This window comes from Aulostomus chinensis, chromosome 18 (assembly GCF_037954235.1).
Source record: "Aulostomus chinensis isolate RoL2024-O1b breed Wild chromosome 18, RoL_Achi_v1.0, whole genome shotgun sequence".
Lineage (NCBI taxonomy): Eukaryota > Metazoa > Chordata > Actinopteri > Syngnathiformes > Aulostomidae > Aulostomus > Aulostomus chinensis.
In genome coordinates this window covers 19,064,694-19,084,817 of record NC_141337.1, presented here as the reverse complement: position 1 = coordinate 19,084,817, position 20,124 = coordinate 19,064,694, and the positions used below count along the sequence as shown (strand labels likewise).

The 20,124-nt window shown below is 42.2% G+C and overlaps 2 protein-coding genes across 5 annotated transcripts; both read right to left on the bottom strand.

The window, feature by feature from the left end:
* Positions 1 to 6,825: 6,825 nt before the first annotated feature.
* Positions 6,826 to 11,372, bottom strand: LOC147245570 (GTPase IMAP family member 7). Of its 2 annotated transcripts, none has more exons than XM_086184733.1 (3): positions 11,270 to 11,372; positions 10,818 to 10,975; positions 6,826 to 9,367 (listed from the first exon to the last, which is right to left on the bottom strand). In XM_086184733.1, the coding sequence occupies exons 1-3, from the start codon at positions 11,295 to 11,297 to the stop codon at positions 8,525 to 8,527; spliced, it is 1,029 nt and encodes a 342-aa protein (XP_086040859.1). In that variant the 5' UTR covers positions 11,298 to 11,372; the 3' UTR covers positions 6,826 to 8,524. The 2 variants fall into 2 exon arrangements, with proteins under 2 accessions (XP_086040859.1, XP_086040860.1); XM_086184734.1 differs by having other exon boundaries at positions 10,818 to 10,972; positions 11,270 to 11,347.
* A 1,097-nt stretch (positions 11,373 to 12,469) lies between these two features.
* On the bottom strand, positions 12,470 to 20,024 carry hmgxb4a (HMG box domain containing 4a). Of its 3 annotated transcripts, none has more exons than XM_086185111.1 (13): positions 19,894 to 20,024; positions 19,107 to 19,184; positions 18,013 to 18,149; positions 17,866 to 17,941; positions 17,202 to 17,783; positions 15,380 to 15,583; positions 14,987 to 15,165; positions 14,768 to 14,849; positions 14,603 to 14,667; positions 14,377 to 14,473; positions 13,648 to 13,811; positions 13,314 to 13,436; positions 12,470 to 13,211 (listed from the first exon to the last, which is right to left on the bottom strand). In XM_086185111.1, the coding sequence occupies exons 2-13, from the start codon at positions 19,141 to 19,143 to the stop codon at positions 13,167 to 13,169; spliced, it is 1,791 nt and encodes a 596-aa protein (XP_086041237.1). In that variant the 5' UTR covers positions 19,144 to 19,184; positions 19,894 to 20,024; the 3' UTR covers positions 12,470 to 13,166. The 3 variants fall into 3 exon arrangements, with proteins under 3 accessions (XP_086041237.1, XP_086041238.1, XP_086041239.1); XM_086185112.1 differs by lacking the exon at positions 19,894 to 20,024 and adding an exon at positions 19,700 to 19,884; XM_086185113.1 differs by lacking the exon at positions 19,894 to 20,024 and adding an exon at positions 19,408 to 19,433.
* Positions 20,025 to 20,124: the final 100 nt, after the last annotated feature.

Below are 20,124 nucleotides of genomic sequence, written 5' to 3'. Positions count from 1 at the left end.
TCTCCTGTGAAATGTTACAGTAACCAGACTTTCTGTAGAAACAGAAGCTATGTTCCTTTTACATTCAGATGTATGAAACTGGCTCTATACACTTTTTGATTGAAAATGTGTTAGTTTTTTTATACCAAATGTGCTGCACATTGAAACTACAGAGCATAAGTTAGGGAAGTGGGAAGTCAGTGAGGGAAGTTAGGGAAGTCAGTAATTTATGTGTTAGTTTAGTAAGAGGGAGGTCAAAGTCAGAGTGAAGTGTGGAGGGTCAACAGGGATGACAAGACAGCAGTGTTTGGAGAGAGGACAGCAGTGAGCAAAGTTAATTTATATCCTGGTAATTAGAAACAGGGTAATTCTGCATCTGAACTGCATTCTCGGGCCTGGGGATGGAGGGATGGAAGGGATGCAGGGGTTAGAGGATCAGTATCAATGACAGCCTTATTGTTTATGTCCCTGCAGACCAGGAGAGTTCAGTGGATAAGCAAAATTAGGATGTAGAAACCATCTGAGGGTCATGTTGTTGTGACAGTCCCACACACATACACTTTCCAGATCAGCGCTAGAGCGAAGACCACCCTGCCTCAACAGAGAGCACACTAAGGGTGGGTGGGGTGGGGATCAGCTTAATGTGTCACGGTTTCAATCTGTCACGGTCTAACATAGGACATGGCTGGACTTCAACAGTCTTAGCTTCCTGGTTAAATAAATAACAAAGCCTGCTCTTATAAATAATGTGCTATGGCTACATTGAGTCATAGCATCCGTCAATTATTAGACAAGCTGTGTGAATACGTGGGTTCATTTTTCAGACCACTGCTGCTTGTGATGTCTGTAATATTTCAGTGAGTGATGGTGTGTTCAGATGTTGGCTGTGACTGTATTCTGGCATCCTGTTAAAAATGAAGTAATCTTGGAATTTAAATCAAAAAAACATTGATGTTGCTTGATCGGTTTCATATCTGAAGGATCTGTTTGCACCACTGAGCCATGAGTCTTAGGGTTTGGTCTTATTTAGACCTCATTTTTCTAATACTGCTTTATGTGTGCTGTAGATAAAGCAAGCCCTCAAAAGTCAGTGTTAAGAGATGGGCTGTCAGTGTTCACACACGATTCCTGGCGCAAACACTGATTAATAGATATGTGCCCAAAAGCCAGATTCCTCCTCCAGAAGTGGACATATGGGGAGCATATTGGTGGCTGATCTTTGTAATAGGACAAGATTTAGATGTGGTAGGTGCTGTTTTGTTTCCCTTTAAAGGCATATTAGTTGTCTGCCCCGTTTGACGATGTTGGAGAGAAAGCGCTTCGTTCCACTTCATCACTCTTAGTGATTGACATCTCTGCACACAGGGTGTGCAAGTCATTAGAGCACCAAATAGTCCTACACAATTCTCCACTGTAGTGGTTTGCAGAGAGACATTGGTCCTATATTCATTTGCCCCCCCCCCCCCCCAATCAATTCTGAGGGCCAGGCTCAAAGCACACATCAAAGCCACCACAATCTACTTGTTTCTCTCAAAATTTGCCCCTCGCATACTCCTTCTCAGGCCCCCCCTTCTGACCCCATGACAAGCTAAAACACATTTGTGTATGAATGTGTCACGGGGTGTATTCTTTGATCGTTGATCATCTGACAGCTCCACAACAGTTTTCAGAAACATTGATTTCTAACATTGATGACCTTTTAACATAGTTATCATATTTCTTTTTCTTTGACAGACAATATTTTCTGAAAAATGTATCTATGAAAAGGGCACTGCATCATCATTCCCAAACTGATTCCTCTGTAAAGCCACTTAAGTTTACATCTTAATGTTATTTCTTTGCTCTCTGTCTTGCCTGTCATGTTTGCTTGACATTTCCCTCCTCCCATCTTCTCAAAAGGGACCACAGAACAAATTAGAGGCCTGTCCCCTGTGTATCAATAACTGTCTCTCATTTCAGATAGAGATTGCACAGCGTGTTTACCCCTTGGGCAACTGAGAGGGATCAGGGGACCTAAGTAGCACACGTTGTCTCCACTGTGTGAAGTGAGGCTTCAGTGTGTGTGTGTGTGTGTGTGTGTGTGTGTGTGTCTGTCAGAACCGGGACATGCCCAAACCCCACCACAAGTGCCTTTGCCCCTGCAATCTGCAGTCTGATGCATGCACTCATTGGAAAAGACCCAAAAGCTTTGCCTGCATCTTTTGTTAACTCAAGGTCATGTGTGTGTGGTCAGAGTGTGTTTTGGGTTTTACATCCTTTGAAAATATATGACAATAATGGGCTCTTGACCATGTGTCTGGCAAGTGAACAGGAGCCTGTGTTGCCTTGATGAAAGTTGGATGCCTTCTAGCATTGTTTTGAGGTGCTTTGGGTTTGGTCGCTCCCTGGGAAGTGTCTCCTAAGACACTTCTATTTAGAGATTTTTGTCTGACTCTGAAGTGGTGTCACAGGTCAGATCCTATTTAGAGGTTGTTGTGGGACTCTGAAGTGGTGTCATCGGCCAGATCCTCTTTCCTGGCAGAAGATGGGAATGCTTGTGAATCTGTGAAAACAAGAGGGCAACAGATGATCAATGCCAGGTTTAGGCCATATCTACACAAGATGTGGCTCCAATCTTCTCACTTGTCTGTCTCCAGCTCGTGTCTCTCTAGGCCTTCGTCAAGCCCCTTTAGCTTTCATATGACATGGCAATACCCTTCATAAGCTGCATAACTGCATATGGGCCCGAGTGACATTTGATGTGTGTGGCAAGAGTGGATGCAGCTCCTCTTTGTGTCTCCCATTCATGTGGTGAAGGCAGGATTAAGACTTGATCCAATAGAGCAGAAGTGGAGAAGTATAAGGTTGAGTCAGATCTGCCTTGTATTAACTTCGCGTTGCAGCAGGAATAATATAATCACCTCCCCCAAAACCCTATAATATGACTGAAGGGGAATGTGTGTTTTCACTGAGCTTGGCCTGTGACAAGCCTGTGACTAAACCGCAGGCTGGGGTCCTTTACAGTGAAGAAGGGTCTCTGTTAATGGTTCAAACTCAGCCAATTGCCCCAGCATCATTGAACCCGCTCACAGCTGACAGTGCATGTTAATTAATGTGCACCACACTCTTCAATTATGGCGAGCTCAGGGGGCATCCGACTGCCACATCACAGCAAAAGGAGTAGTAAGTTGTCTTCTGTTCTGACTGATGTCCTCAAAGCCCATGTGAGACCAAAGAACTGTCACCCAAACAGAACCCAGTTATCCGATGACGTTTGAAGCAAGACATTTGGCCTTAAAACTGTTCCTCTTCACATTAGAAATGCCATCCAGTAGACTGATGCCGCGAGTCCACTGTATTTCCGTGCATTCGAAAGTGAACAGTAAAGCTGAAACCATCACCTGACTGTGGCATAGATGCCTCTCGAGCATCCAAGGGACAAACCATATGCTAAGGTTGTAAGAGCGAAAAGAAGTGACGCCGATGTGGTGTCCAGAGTTCGAATCAGATGGATGATGGCAGGGCACTTAAACCTGAATGAGACCACATATCGTCTTCCTCCCTCTTCAGCTTCTGTCCATGAGAAAACATCCTCTGTCACATCCGGACAGAGCTCAGGTCAGTTCTGTGGCGTGAAGATACGTTCTTGTAAGATTATGGATTCAAGGTGCTTCTGTCAGCCGCACACTTTGACATCTGTATTTTCTCATCAACTGTGACAAACCAGATGGGACACGTACACAGTCTCTCCCATTGCTTAAAATTCTGGAGGTTTTTTTGGTGAACATAAAAGTGTGAGCTCATGTTGTTTCTTAAAACATGAGAGAGCATGGCATGAGCATGCAATACCCAAGCAGGGTGGGGGCTGAATCCGAAAAAAAATTAGCGAAGGGAACGTTTTGGTTTGCAGATACCTTCTTTCCTTTGCTCGTATTAGTTTTGATCATTGACTCTGCTGTTATGACTGATATATGAAATTGTTGCAATTTAATTACAGTCAGCATTTTGAAAACATCTAAAACACTGTAATGAAACTGCGCTTTGATTGATTGATTTGTAAATTGATCTTACAAAAGGGTACATGGAAGAGATGAAGGTGCCAATTTAACAAGAGAAAGAAATGTATCAAGAAATGAAACACGTGAACAAAATTCACATTGCGCAACATACAACGTGAAAACCACGTTTACCGCCTTGAAAAGAAAGTTGTTGAGCTGACAAATGTGTCTTCTGAATAAAAGTTAGGAAACATTTCTACTGTTGTATATAATAATGAGTAAGAACTAAACGGCTAGAAGTAGGGACTAAAAAGTCAGCCCTAATACGTAATCATCCTGGATAAATATCGGCATAGTTCGCATGAAATCGCGGACAAATGCTGGAAAGGTTCGTTAAAAGTCGTGGACAAATGAGAAAAAAAAATGATGCAGGTTTGAAATAGTGACCAAGAGTGAGAAACTGGATAATTTGTTAGTTGAAGCACTTGAACAGACGAAACGTCTGACTTCTGATGATATTCGTTCGTACAAACTTGCCTAAAACCACCCGAACACCGACCCTTCAATTGCAAGCAATAGGTATTAAGATTTTATACAATTCTAAATGGTGGTAAGCAAAGCAACGTGTGAAAATAAAGATTAGCAGCCTTACTTTAAATCACATGCCCCTCATATTCATGTGTTTCGTACACTGTAAGAGAAGATCACCTCAAACAATGAATGCGATCAACACTTGTCACGACATTTGTGCTGTTTATATTCTTGACACTTCGCATAAATCACACACGCACACACACACACACACACTCGCGCACACACATACGAAGGCCAGCGGAGGAAGCATTTCTTCATAAACAATCGCAGCCACACACGCTCATGCTTGGAAGGAACATGAAAACAGCACTAATGGGAAAAAGATGAGAGGGCTCCCAGTGAGTACACCAAGACAGAGGAGGAGAGGGCGGGCTGTTGGACACCACAGTCTCAGCCCCACTGGCACACAAACACAGCAGATGAAACGGCTGCTGCTTGAGAGCACAATTCACAAAAAAATGCAATACAAATACAAACGCTACGCTCAATATTATTCTCTTGATCTACAGAATTCAGCTTTAGTTCAATATTGTTCGCTGCCATTTTGTTGGGTTTATTTTACTACCTGCAGTGTCATCTGGAAAATATGTTACTATTTTGAAGTAAAACTCTTTTTTTTTTTAAACTTCATTTCAAATGTCATTATATTCCTGCATACACATGCACGACGAAAAGGTGGGATTCACGTGTGACACATCATAGCTCTCATTTTTAAAGAACACACTATAAGTTTCATTGTGCATGAGACTGATATGTGTCACACTCAAATTCATTCTTCATCAAATATCTTCATGAGCTAACAATTACTTTGAATGACCAGGTGATGAGTGCTAAATATCTGTTTTAAACGAAAAATATGTTTTAATGGTCAGGTTTTATTTCTGTGTAAATCAGTGATGGGAGAACAGCCTCCTGTTGTTTAGGGGAAAGTGTGTCATCTTGTTTATTTTCTTTGCTTCGCTGTCTTTTCTAGTGCGCATGGTGGGATGATAGCAAAGAATATTGCAGCCTCCACCGTGTCTCACAGGCAGACTGCTCCGATCCAACATGGCCTTGGAAAAAGAGTTTTGCTCTGAGGGAGAAAAATTACAGCTTGTATGCTAATGATGGCTCACTGGTGATTCCCTTTCATTTTTTCAGGTTTTGGCTCCTCTTACGCATACAGGCACAAATAAACTGGCCATGCTGGGGTTTTTTTTTTTCTTCTCTGTTCTGGTGAATTTTCATCTTCCAGAGCTGATCCTTGCAACTGTGTCTGCACCTTGAGGACAATCTTGAGGACAATCTTGAGGACAATCTTGACGCCAAGTACGCTTTGATTTGTGATCAGAAAGATTTTTTTTTTGCGACACATTATTTTGCACATATTCTTCCAACACCCTCCAAAAAATCCTTCTTCAATATTCTTCACAGTGCTACCCCATCTTTGTTCTCTCCCTCTTAGTTCTGATGTGTACTCACTGAGACTGAACAATATTTGGACAGGTGTCCCATTATGTACATTGACTTCCAGGGGTCTGGTGTGCGATTTCATCACAGTTTCAAAAAGGGAAAAAGCAGGATATCCTGGCAACCAGTACTGTATACTGTACTGTATGTGTAATCCCTAACAATAAAAAACTATTTAGTACTAATTTTCCTTTACATTAAAGCCACTTTTTTTCTGTTTCAGACAACTGTAGAGGCCACATCTGGAAGACAGATGTAGTCCCAAAGCTTTTTCTCTGCCTTTGCTCTCTCTCTCTCTTCCACACATTCACTCACTCTCTCTGTTTTGCGTCTTTTCCCTTCATCCCTCTGCTTTTGGGAAACATGAGAGCTGGGATAATTCTCTCTCTCTCTCTCTCTCTCTCTCTCTCTCTGTTGGCTGGGCCACCCACATTCAGAAACACCAGGCTGTTCCTGAGGCAGAGCCTCTAGCAGTTCGGAGAGACACAGGCAGAGAGAACAAGGAGAGCTGTAAGGATGGGTTATGGTTTTAGCAGGGTATCAATTACATCAGTGTAAAAGCAGACGTTACACAATTGCAGAGGCTGTCAGTGTGTAAGGAGCAGAGTCTTCTTATGCCTTCCCTTTTCTCCTGTTGAGACCCCTGCCTCTTGTTCTTTGCACCACAGACACTTGCTTCAGCCCCCAGGGGCTTGATATTGCTTACAGATGTGTACCTTAGAAAATATGTACATGCACGTGTGGTTGAGATGTGTTAAAGTAAACAGATTTTTCCACAATTTGCTCATTTAAAATGTACAGTTACGAAAGAGACAGCAGTTAAATACACTGGGGAAAAAAAGCTTTTATTTGTTCGATGAGAATACTTGTCTCTTTCAGCTTCAACAGTCAAGCGTCTAAAAAAAATCAAGACCAATGTCTCCCCCATGTGGAGGTTTCTCCGTATTGCCTCTTAACTGCAGAGCTTTCCAACCACCTGCTTTAAAAATGCAATGAAAAAAGACTTGACATTTATTGTGGTTTTGTAATATTTATTTAGAGATCACTAACAATGGCAACATTTGTGTTGCAAGGTTGTGAAATATCAATTTATGCAGGTGCTGCTGCTGAAACTGCTACAGTCAATATGTTTTTATAATAACCAATTGTGTTCATGGTGATTTATCAGCTAATAGGCCATTTTCACAGCGGCCATTTTGTCATGTAATAACGGGTTAACACGGGGGAGAGTTCATCGAATCGTGTTCCTAGACTATTTAGTCACTTCTGTTCTAGGGCACAAACATGCACAATAGCAGGGCCCCGTATGGAACAGGGTCATAATTAATGTTATGAATGACTCCTGGCAGAAAGGTTGCTGAGAAAAGGGTCATGACCATCTAACTTAACCTGAGCTCTACAGAAACTGAGCTTCCTTTAACTCATTAGCTTTGTTTGTTCTTATAGCTCTCACCATGTCTTATTAAAGTGGAAACAGAAGCATTTTTCCAACCAAAATAGCTCCAAAACTACTCCAGCTTTAAAAAAAACAAAACAAAACAGTGGACAAATGATGCACGGTGACAGCTAGAGAGTTCCCTAAGGACATACTGGAGAAAACAACTGAGCTTGAAGGAAAGTCAATATGGGAAAGTTAATGATGTTGCCCAAGTGTTACACAGATTAATGCGATATTATAACAGAAAACAATCTTATTAGTGCATTCAGGCAGCTGGCAAGTGGAAAGGGGAAAGTTCTCATTTGGCTATGTTCCTTTCTCAACTTGACAAAAACTTCACATTGCCTGTATAAACCAAACAGGGACCAAATGAGGCTTGACTAATTCTCTGTTGCGTTCTTGACAAATACTTCTGTTCAGCTAGACATAAGGCTAACATTACGTTAGCGTCACGAAAACGAGATCAACACATTTACTTAAATGTGAGGATTTTTTTTTGACATTACAATCAATCACCTTCAAAAATGAGCGCAACCTCAACCAGCACTTACGAGAGTTAGTTAACCTCAGCGCAAATACAGTTCTCACTTCTCACCATAAACACTACCATGTCAGGTGACTTAAACCTGCTCCTTGGTCCGCTCAAAAACTTTCAGAGCTGGTTTTCTAAGTTATGACAGGCTTTCAGTTTTCTCCAACAATAAAGTGTGGACCTTTCCAACTTCCAAGTTGCTGATGAATGCACAACAAGCATGTGCTTATAATATAAGTAAGCCCGAGTCAAACCACCTGGAGGAATGGGTGAGTTTCAGACATGAGCAGAGAAAGATAGGCCAGCAAGAGGGATTATTTTAAAACCGGACAACCAAAACACTGCCCCTACCTGTGGATTATTACTGATCTATGATTTATTGACCATTAAAATCTATTTGTCTCATTAGACTGTGCTCCTCATTCTGAACTAAAATAAACAATGCTAGCGGGTAAGCTAATAGCTCATTAATACATCTGTTTGCTTAATGCAGTGAAGTGACTTTAAGGTGCAAATTAGTACGTTATTATGACATAAGACAGTCATCTGCTCCGCCTATTTAGATTTGTGTGTATTTCTCCTCCCCATCTCCATAGCCACTGACCCCACAGTGGCACCCACCATACCTCCAAATGGCCCCCCTACAAAGAGGCCCACCAGGGCTCCCAGCAGGGCCTCTTTTCTCACAAACCTGGGAAGCAACTTAATCCAGCCAGCCAGATTCTCCCACAAGCCCCAGAGAAAGGAGGGAGCAGTAGAGGAGGATGGTGAGATGCGGTCAGGAGGAAAAAGACTTTCTATGTCCACACTGAAGTTACCGACGCTTATCTCGGCTTCTTCACGGGCTTCCTGAAAATCTTCCTTCGTCATGTCTTCCTCTGTGAGAGATGACTCTCCCCTCCGCTGTCTTACTATTTCCACCTGCCTCATCCTCAATCTCTCCTCCGCCTCCTGATACAGAGGACAGCTGAAGTGCTGCATCCCACGCTCCTTGACTGCCTGCTCCACCTTCTCCAGCATCTCTTTAACAGCCTCACTCTCCACTGGGTCTCCGCTCCAAGTTTCCAGGGTGTGATATCTGCCACTACACCTCTCCAGCATTGCCTGGAGGTCCTTGCGCCACGTGATGAGGTAATCCTCCAGTTGCTCGTCCTCCGCTAGCTCCTCCAAATGTGTAAAGAGTAGAATGGTGTTTCTGCTGACTGCGGAGGGGCCAAAGATCTCCTCCATAACATCCAGGGCTTTGGCTTCTCCATCAGTTGGCTGGTTGATGGGGACACACAGCAGGAAAGCATGCGGCCCTGGGCTGGATAAGGAGATGACGGAGGAGATTTGACGCTTTCTTTCCTCTGGGTTACAGTCTGAACTGAACCAGTCTGGACTAGAGACCACCACCACCTACAAATTGGTGGCAGGAACATGAAGAATAAACAAATCAAGTTTGCATATTGCGTTTTATGTCTCCTTTGTGTATGATTTAAGGAAAAATCGACGTATTTGCTTGGAAAATATACAGTTCTCTGATTACAATGTTAGTCTGAAATGTAGTAGACGGCAACAAAGCAGAGCAAGACGGGCAGGAATATCTATGGATCATCTAGATGAAAACAATGCATTATGTTTGAAGACAAAGTTAACTATGCAGTCTTCTTCAGATCACATTTGTGTTGCTGTGGATAAGTCGTAGATTGCAAAAACTTGCTCCATCCCTCGGGGGGAAAATACAGTTCTCAGAACCAGTCACACAAGGGCCTAAATTTCTTAGAATTTTAATAAGCAAACTTCTCACATGAAGAAGCATTAGCAACTGCTTAATCACAATACAAGGCTGTATTTGATCGCCACAGGGGACACCAAGGTATTCGTCAAGAGTAATCGAAGTATCCCGAGGCCTCGACTTGTAGAGTTGTTCAGAAAAATACCAGTGATGCTATGTTTTTAGCCTCACTAAAAACAGCATTTTGGCTGCCAGCTCCAGGCCACAGTGAGCAGGGAGGCTAAAAATAGCAGCAGCGATGCTTTCCTGTACAACTTGGCATGTCTACGTTTCAGGACACTTGGAGAATTTCAGACGAGCAGTATGGAAGTATCGTGCAATGTATTTTTGTATTTTTAAAAGTTCGTAAAAATCCCCTTCAGTTGTTTGGAAGATTATCGCAACGTCTTTTCCTGTGTATCTCCAGCAGTGTTTTGAGGACTAAAAAAAAAAAACTTCAATTGACATTCAATCAGCTTGAGGTTGATTAAATAATGACTCAATTTTCAATTTTGGATGAATTCCTCCTTTAAATACCTTGATGCAGTGATCGCAACAGTTGCCCTTGGGAAATACCAAGATGAGTCAACAAACAAAACACTGACTGCCCAATCTATAAATTTAGGATCAGGAGGCGAACACAGATTTTCACAGACTTTTCCAGAAAATGCATCCGATTGACTACTGCTTTAAACAAGCTGTGACTACTTAGCAAAAGAGAGAGAGAAAAAAAGGTTGAGACTACAACTACATCCTGATAACCATCTACAAGACAATATAATTTAAAAAAAAATATGATTTTCCGAACAGAATATGGGTTAAATGTCTATTAGTGACTTTTCTATTTCAAACATAGGGCAGTGTTTGTCTTTTGCACCTCATGATCTAATGCTCCAGGTAAAAGTCGAGCTTCTGGAGCTGATGATCAGGTATGTGACGTTGCACAGGCACCGAGGAGATTCAAAAATAACAACAATAAATCTTCGAATATTGGCATGTGTCTTGTTGACAGTGCCCTTGCTCGTCTTTATTGTCAATAAGTTCAACATCAATCCAACGTAAACTACATGCAGTTCGATGTGTGACGTCTACCTGTCTGCCTGCGGCCTCTCCTCTGAGTTTGGTGCACTCCCGGGAGCTCTCGTCATCTTTATCTGTGCACTGCAGACTGTCTTGCAGACCTAGGATGCTGAGGGCGACTGTGCGCCTCCCAGATCCCACCCGGCCCAGCAACACCAGCCTAAGCTCTGCTAAGGACACAAACATTCATATTTTTGCTGGACAGAGCGCACAAAAAAAGACAATTCAATTACGATTTAACGCCTTTCACTACATTATATGCTTTAAAGGCCTGTAGTTATTAGCGTAAACTTTTCGAGGAGTTAGCTGGAGCGAATGAGATGCCGACGCCCATCCATCGATCCATCTACTGTCTTTTTGAGTCACCCACGGGAACTTATCCAACAAATACCCGCTAACAATGATGATGACTTCTCCCACACACAGTCTTCAATTGTTGACATAAAGAGATCTATCTATCCCACCTGTTTGAGGACGCGTAACGGCTGACATGTCCGGTCCTGCTCACGGCCGTCTGAAGTCCGAGAAGAACGCACTTCCTCAATCACACGAGCTGACTGGGAGCCCTGCCTCTCGACGCTGACCTCAGCAGGGCCGAATACAGCTCCAGCTGTGGCCCAGGGCTACCAAGAGCCACCCCCCCCCCCCCCGCCCCAATACTATTACTATTTACTATCACATCATAGTATCTAGATGTGGGGTGCCTCGGAGGTAGAGTGGCCGCCTAGCACCTAAAGAGTCGCTGGTTCGATCCTCACTTCCCCTGGTGACCATGTTGAAGTTTCCTTAAGCAAGCTACTGAGCCCTAATTGCTCCTGGTGGCCTTGCAATGGTCCGGTGTACCTCAGCTGACAGGCTCCAGACAACGGATGGATATTTATCTGTGATTATACTGAAGGTATTTTTTTGGATGATCAAATAAACGTCAGTTGTTTGGATGAAACTAATGCACACACTTTAAGCCAAAACTTTTTAAAGATTTGGACGAAATTTTTCATATCTGTATATTCTGTGCGCCAAGGGAAATAAAACACGTCGACATTATCACTGTTCTATAGTTCGGAAAATAGAACAATTATTCAAAGAAAAACATGACACATTTTATAAAACAAACATATCATTTGCACCCTCTCTCTAGTAAATGAGGGCTGTAAGCGACTGGACTAACTCAAGTGCTGCAACAATAACTTATTTTGGTAGGCCTACGTGGACATTGACAAGGCCGTGGGTACCCTACACCAAAAGCTGATGAAATTTCCAATCACTGCAAGCTCTGCTGCAAATAAGTTTTGACTCTGGACCTTCACAAATGATATCCTTTTTATGATCTCTGAAGCATAGAACGTAAAATAGAAGTATAAATGTTAGAAGTACAAAATTATGCTATGACCTACTGCACACTCCTCACATGACTGCTACATTCCAATTGTCAAAATGTTAACAAAAATTAAAATTGGTTTGGTCAGAAGCTACATGGTTTTATACAAAATAAACTTGTGAATAATCCACGACCATATAAATCCTGATATATAGATGTTCCTACAAAAACGTATTACAGCGCTTGCACTCACATGAATTTCCAGATTCTGTACAAAGGATACCTCTGCATTTTATTTTTAATCAGCATACATCAATGCACCAAATTATATCCAAAATATATCAGTCAAGCTGGTTTTTAAACCTACTTTAGCTATAATCTTCTTGTAAGAAGCAGCCGCTGAGTTGTTGAACTCATTTTATTGCCATTTTTTAATGAGCAGTTCTGACAGTATTGTTTGAACAGCTTGATTTCAGTACCTAAAGATGCTTCCTATCACTTTACCATTTCTATGGTTGAATCTAACGCTGTACACAGAGGAAGATATCAAATGTATAAAACAACACTTTGCTCAGTACTTACATCTTTATACGGTAAAGCAAATGACAAATATAACACCTTATGTTGAGGAGCAAAAGAGAAAATGCCTTAAAAGTTGCTTTACAAGTCATTAAAAATATGCAGACACTCCATCCGAATAAACAGTGACACAATTGCTCACTCAGTACAGCACGTGGAGTCGTACAACCATTCATACTAAATTACACTGTACAGTTACAATAACATTAAGCAGACACACCAAGAGTTAAGATGAACATGTGAAGTAAAAGGGTTAATTTAAAAGAATAACAATTGGGGGGGAAAAAAATCAAGACAAGGAATTTTAAAAAATACAATTTCAAAACATTTAAACTGGAAACGATTTCAGTTTCCAAGCAGTGGCTTAAATTAAAGTCCAAAAGGCATTCCTGTAAAAGGTCCATTCTGGATCCGTCTGCTGGCTTTTGGTGTAAAATCACTCCAGACAGGTTTTCCTACATCACTCAGAGCCCAGGCATGATATAGGCAATGTTGTCCAATGTTTTTGACTGGCAAGGAAAGAGAATGTCGTCAGGAAAATATTCTATGGAGATAGCGGGATGTCACTTGCCGTAGTTATTAAATGGAAAAACACATTATGAGTGCCTTACCAGGACATTTCGAGGACATCCGTTTAACTGTGGTATCTGAGCTGTGAGACAGGTCAGTGGGCCCAACGCACACAAGATAGAATCCAGAAGAACGGACAAACTCCCAGACACAGCCACCATCCCCTAACACGGAAAATAAAGCCATCAAACAACTCGTGTTTCCTTCTGTTAATGAAACTTCATTGTATTAAAAAAGGTGCTCTACGACCTCTAAACACATCTTTATTTATGTCTATATGTTTCTGATGCATCTGGTCTGCTGTTTTGGGCTGTCATCACTGCCAGAGCCATAACTGTTTCAGAAGTGCCAGTGCAAGCACTGAGTACCACTCACCTCTGTTTCCTGCAGCCTGTGGCCAATCAGGGACAGTGATTCACCCAGTAGCTGCAGGTGAGCTGCTGCATCAATGGGATCAACATCTGGAACACGCGCTGGAGACAGGGACATAGTGCCAGGAACTCTGTTCGGTGACACCATCCCCGCTCCCATGCTGACAACTTTGACGAGGAAACAACAGTTTGAATAGGTTTGGTGACTAGTAGTGGAAATTGCTGAGTGTACTGGCAAACATGGTGGTAGATAAAATTGGAATATTCATTCTTACTCTTTTTGCTTGTCTTTCTTTAATTTGGTTGTACAGCATTTGGTGAAGTCGGTGTTTGTTTTTAATGTGGTTGAGTTCAAGCCAAAATCCAAATGCTGTACACGTTAACAAGCACCTGAAACTTTGTCAAAAGATGGCTCGAGCACATGGCATACAGGGGCAACAATTTGCATCATGTTCTCTCTTCGGTCTTTACATCTTGCTGTCAATTAGACTTCAGTTACATCAAGGTACTCAGTGGCATTGTACCACTGCACATCTAAGAGAAGAAGCTGCTTTTCTGTGAACACAACTGAGAATCCAGTACCATTTTGTTCACACATTCACTTAAATCTGTTTGAATTGAAACATTTAACTGCTTGTCACAGTCAAAATTCATGTATGTAATTTATTCAATGTAATGAATTATAAAACGCGTGATTAACTACACTTGATTTTGGAGCGGCACTTGAAGATACCTTTGCTTTTGGCCTCACTGGAGCTCTTGTGTTTGACCGTGGTAGCCTCTGCTTTGTTCTGTTTGTGCTGAAGATACTGAGCTTTCTGCCTCCAAACCTGCACATGATCAAAAACACGGACATTGACTACACTTCCAAACTGAGAGCATCATAGTCCATCAAGTTGATGGACTTCACACATTTTCTGACTCAGACTCAAGAACAAAAGAGGGGAAACAAATCTCACTAGTTTGTCTTTCTCAGGCATCGCCTTCCACACCTCTGCCAACTTTTTGCTTAGTTCACCGAAGACTGCATAGGAGACAAATGAACACGATTTCACGAATTCTATATTTGACTTGAAAACAGCATAATTAAAAGGGAAGTGACACCTAATCACTACAACAGTCACCTAGTCCTGGCTGCTCTGCATTGATGTTGACCCTGTACTCCTTACAGAACACCATATACGCTGATGTTATCTTCTTCTTGGGCTGGGACAGGGAAAAGACAAAAAACAATGAACGGAAACAAAACAGCAACATGAAGAAACTGGAAGTGAAAATACAAATGGGTATAAAAGGTGTGTACAAGTGATATAATTGAAGCTGGCAGAAGTCAGGGATGTTACCTTGTCTTTGTCCTTCTCATGCCTGTCACGATCTTTATCCTCTTTCTTCTTCTTCTTGTCAGTCACGCCATCGCTATTTTGATGGTGGTGTGGAGGGATTGGTGTGCCCATGGCATACATCGGCCCAACAGCACTGTGAGTGACAGTGGGATGGGAGTGGCTGTGGCCCTTTGATGACTCTGGAGATATAAAAGATAAATACAAGTATAAGGGGTTGTTGACAATGTACAGGGGGTGTAAAAACACAGTAGGTTGACACTTCAGCTGGGTCTTCCTTACTTTCACCTTTGCATCTAACTACTACTCTTCATTTCCTTCATTGTCAGTGCATACTCAAGTTCAAATACAACAGCAAATGCAACAAGGGTATTTTTAGCACAAAAGCTAACCTACCTCCAAAACCCTTACTGTGCTTCTTGTCTTTTCCACTCTTCTCCTTGTCTCTGTCTTTCTCTTTGTCCTTTTTCTTCTTGCTTTTCTTGTTTTTTTTCTTCTTTTTTGACAGATGTGTGTATGAATCATCTATAACCAGTTCACCAGCCTCCAGCTCTCCCCCAGATGAGGAGCTGTCATCTCCCACACCCCCTCCATAATGACCTGTACCACAGATAACAAATCATGAATACTAGTAACAACACATCTATCTATAAAAACAAGACATCTCTGTTTGTGCTGACCCAATTGTTTCAACAAAAGTGCTTCTACTTGGTGACTAACCTACACCCCTTTCACACTGAAAAATGCGTGTCAGTGCAGGTTTTTGTACCCGCGTTTGCTCAGCATTAGGGTGCATTCAAGCTTCCAGCAGATGCGGGTCTGAACTCCCGCTTATTTGTGTTAACCTGGCGTTCCTGTGTTTTTCTCTCTCGTACGTCATCACGCTGGCAACGTCATCATTACATGCAAAAGTGCGCCATGTCTCAAATTGCCGGTGATGTTCCCATAAATCACAGTGTTCTCGACAATTCTAGAAATCCTCTGCCGGATCTCCTCTCCACCGTGGATGGCGAGCAGCTCGCGGACTTCACGATCTTGCCAGTGCGCTGCCATGATCAATAAAAAAGATGTGAGGATCGCAATACAAGTTGTTGATAAACACGGTGGCGCTTGCTCAGTTCACGTGAGGGTCCCTGATTGGTGGGAGTTGCCAAGCACAGATTAATTCCCGTAAGGTCAAACACATGTAAATTGTTAGAAAAAAGTGAAATAGAGTCTCAGGGACATCAACAGGAAGACTGATCTTGTGGCAGAGGCCAAAACTTTACTGAGAGATGAGTGAGCAGCTCTCGCTGCACAGCGCAGCCCAATTTTTTATTTATTCATTTTTTTTCCCAGAGCTCCCACAATGACAGCCTGACAGGCGTCACAGTGACAAAATCAGAACGCGACAGGAAGGTCACGTGAAACCTGAGACAACACGGGTTGCCTTTTTCACACTGCAGGCGAGCCGAGCAGGGCCAAGGCGATCCGCTAAACACCCGGGTCAAAATGCAGAGTCGGTCGACGCCGGTCAAAATGCCGAGTAGACACTTTCAGAGTTCCCAAACACCCGTGTTCACCCACGTTTTTGGTGCAGTGTGAAAGGGGCGCTAGTGTGCTGGCACCCCAAAGAAGTGCAGTGCTGCGGTTGAAGGTTTGTGCTGAGTTTGATTTGTAGAGTGATTTCAACTCTGTGTAATCAAAAGCCTTCTTTGGATTTTATTCAGAACAACGGTTTGTATATTAGCTAATCTGCATTCAAACTAATTTCAGTGAATAATGGTATATGCACTGGGAAGTTGTATATTGCGTATGACTTCTGTTTTTGACACTTAGTAATAAAAAGTTCAAATTGTGTTTGAAAAATTAGGGTTCGAAGAACACATCAGTTATGAACCATTAATTGGATCTCAATCAGACAGATGTTCTCGGTCCTGTACCAACCACTGCATGGGAAACTTCTATGATTTTGTTTTATTTATTTTAAAATGCTAGGTGTATAAATCTTTCTCAGGACATGACAGTTCAAAATAGGTATTTGAAACAACATGTTTTTAAATTGTTCAATGTCACTTTGGCAGACCTTTTTTGATACTGTCAGTCAGATACATGGTACACTGATGTTGCATTAATGTGCGAGTCTCTGTTATTTCACTTAAGACCGTTTCCTTTATATGGATATAATCTTTTGATGGATTACAGAAAAATAAATAAACATTAACAAGGATGATCATACCTTCCACCTCCACCTCTTTGCCAACTACAGGCAGTGGATCCCGACTCTGCTGCAATTTCTTTTTGGGTGATTTGGAGAGGTGAACTCGGTCTCGATCCTTCTCTTTCTTGACTCCTCCTTTGGAAGAGTGCGGTGTCACTGGGAAGCTCTCACCTTCCTCTTTCTCTGGCGACATGATTAGCTTCATCTTCAGCCCATCAGCCTCACGCAACGTCAGAGGCTCCTCTTTGGAAGCTCCACCATGGAAGAGAGATGACTTTGAGGAAGAGGAGTGCTTCTTGGAGGAAGATGATGAGGAAGACATGGGACGGGAGTGAGAAAAGGAGTGGCTCCCTTTGCTTCCACTGCTGCTGCCTTCACGTTTGCGATCTTTGGAGGAGTGTGTGGAGAAGGAAGGGTACGAGGGTTTCTTGTGCAAGTGGGGGCTGGGGTCTGTACCTGTGGCCAGAGGAGAGGTGATAGCCTGCAGGAGGCCCATGGCTGTGTCTGTTGGGTGGGAGGATGAGGAAGAAGAGAGAGGCGGGGAGCGGTCTGCAGACTTGTGCTTCCTCTTATGTGAGGTTGGGCCTAAGTCATCATGGTCTATTCAGAGAACAGAGAAGAATTACAAATACACTCTAAAGGCAATTTGTGTATAAAGAAAAACTATTTTGATAGTGCTCACCTCTGTAATAGTAGTCATCACTATGTTTCTTCTTCTTTTTATGCGAGTCCCCTCCCAGCATGAAAAGCTCTGAATCCTGATGTACAATCACAAAATTCAGACAAACAAATACACAACTTGAAAGTGTGTTACGACACACTACCGTACCTTAGGTCGTTTCTTGGAGGACTTGCGAACCTGAGCAGCGATCTCCTCTTCCTCCCTCAGCAGATCCTTGTAAGACCTCCTCTTCTCTCTCTGGCTACGACCAGCTACCAGGCCCCTGTCTCCCTCCATCCCAACATCTAAAATACATTAAAAGGTGCAAAAAACAAAACAAAACACAACAACAACAATTTGAAGAAAAATGAATTTTTTAAAAATACACATAACTTTTAGAAAGGTGCAGAATGAAAGTCTAAATTCACGTGAAAAAATATAGAGCTGGAATAATAATTTTTAAAAAATGTATGGTCCAACATGTGTATAATATTTATATTTCAGGGACTTTGATGACAAACCATTAAGGCTCTCAGAGCCAATACAATTAACATGTTGATATTTTGTGTTACTCATGTGTTTTCACCCACTGCAGGAACACAGGAATTGCCAGGTCATGGATAAACAAGAGAAATGCCTCAAAAACGTAAGGATCCATTCTGTTCTATGACTCAAATACTGTCAGACCAACAAAGAAGCACGACGAGGGTCAATGTTGGTTCAGCATATCTAAGGTAGTCTAAGCTAAAAGATCAAGAGAGGCTAAAAAGCCACACCAAAGTTGCCAATTTTCTACCAGATCAGTAAGCTTATGTTTACTAATTAACAATAGCAATTGCACAAGTTATCAGCTTAAGCCTCTGACAAATTCATATTGTTTGTGTTGATGTATAACATCACAAAATATATCGCAACTCAAATGACCACGTTTATTGTCTGTCTTTTTACCACAGTTCCAACTCTGAGCACATATGGTTACTCGTGTTAACCTGGCAGCCAGGAGAATAGATGAGTGCAGCAAGAGAGTGCAAAACCTACTGACCAGAGGGTATAAATGTTGTCCATTGCACCTTTAAATGAGCATGTTCAACCTTGCCACCAGAGTAATAACACATTTTGCACTTTGCAAAAAAGTATTTGAACAGCTAATACTGTGGGTCTTTTGACACCCAGACTGTAGTTTTTTCAGGTTCTCAGTTTTTTTGAGTGTGCGACAGTGCTTGTATGTAAAATATGCAGAGGTGAAGCACAGCAGACGTTACCCATTCCTCCTTTACTCTTGATCTCCTCAAAAGCCATGGATCCTCCTTTGTCAACACTTTACTTGTCACAGGATGTCACTGACAATGGGGCAGGATACTGACTTAGTAAGTGAACAGCAACACAGCCATTTTAAATAATAAGTAAGATAGTCAGGAAATAACAATGAAAGCACAATAAAAAAGGGTAGGTCTTTGCCGTTATTGTGTTTACATTTTCAATCGGAGTATTGCATTGACATATACCATGCCAACTCCACGGAAATACTGTATATAATACAAATTAAAGTATTGCAAATATTACCTCTATATTGCGCAGCCCGAGTGACACTAGAGTTGCAGCTAACCTTGACAAGCTAAAAAGTAGAGAAGTGACTGAGGATGAGTTGCTACGTGAGGAAAATGACTATTTGTGTGATAATGCAATAATGCTAAACTAATGCGTCGGGTACACTATTAGTACAAGAATAACAGCTTAACAAATTCCCGCCTACTTTCGTATAGATACATAAACACACCCCCTCTCCATTCATTGTGACTCCCGAGCTTCCTAACGCCTCCTGCGCTCCACTCAGTCCCGCCGAGTGTTCCCTCACCTTGCCTCGACAGGGGCAAAGGAAAGCCCGGTGCCTAGACCCTCAGCTAGGCCGCGACTGCCTTTGACTGTGCTCAACACAAAGGAAAACATGCTACCAGCTCCTCTCATGTCTCCATCTACTCTGTTTTGGTCGCACATGTAGCCTCTAAACGTTTGAGTTGAGCAAATAATGTGTTCATCAAATTTTACTACCTCAATGGGATCTCCAATTTACGCGGGTCCGGTCGCCATGTTTTATTGTCGGTGAACAACAATACGTGTTCACGTTAGGGTGGGGCTTTGGTGAGACAGCCACTCAGCGTAGGAGAAGTCATCTCCGATACGGACTGCATACAACGTTGGATGTTTCAACCTTCGTTAAGTGTATATATGCAAATGCAGCAGAGGCAGGAACAAATACGTTGACCAACTATTCATTTATTG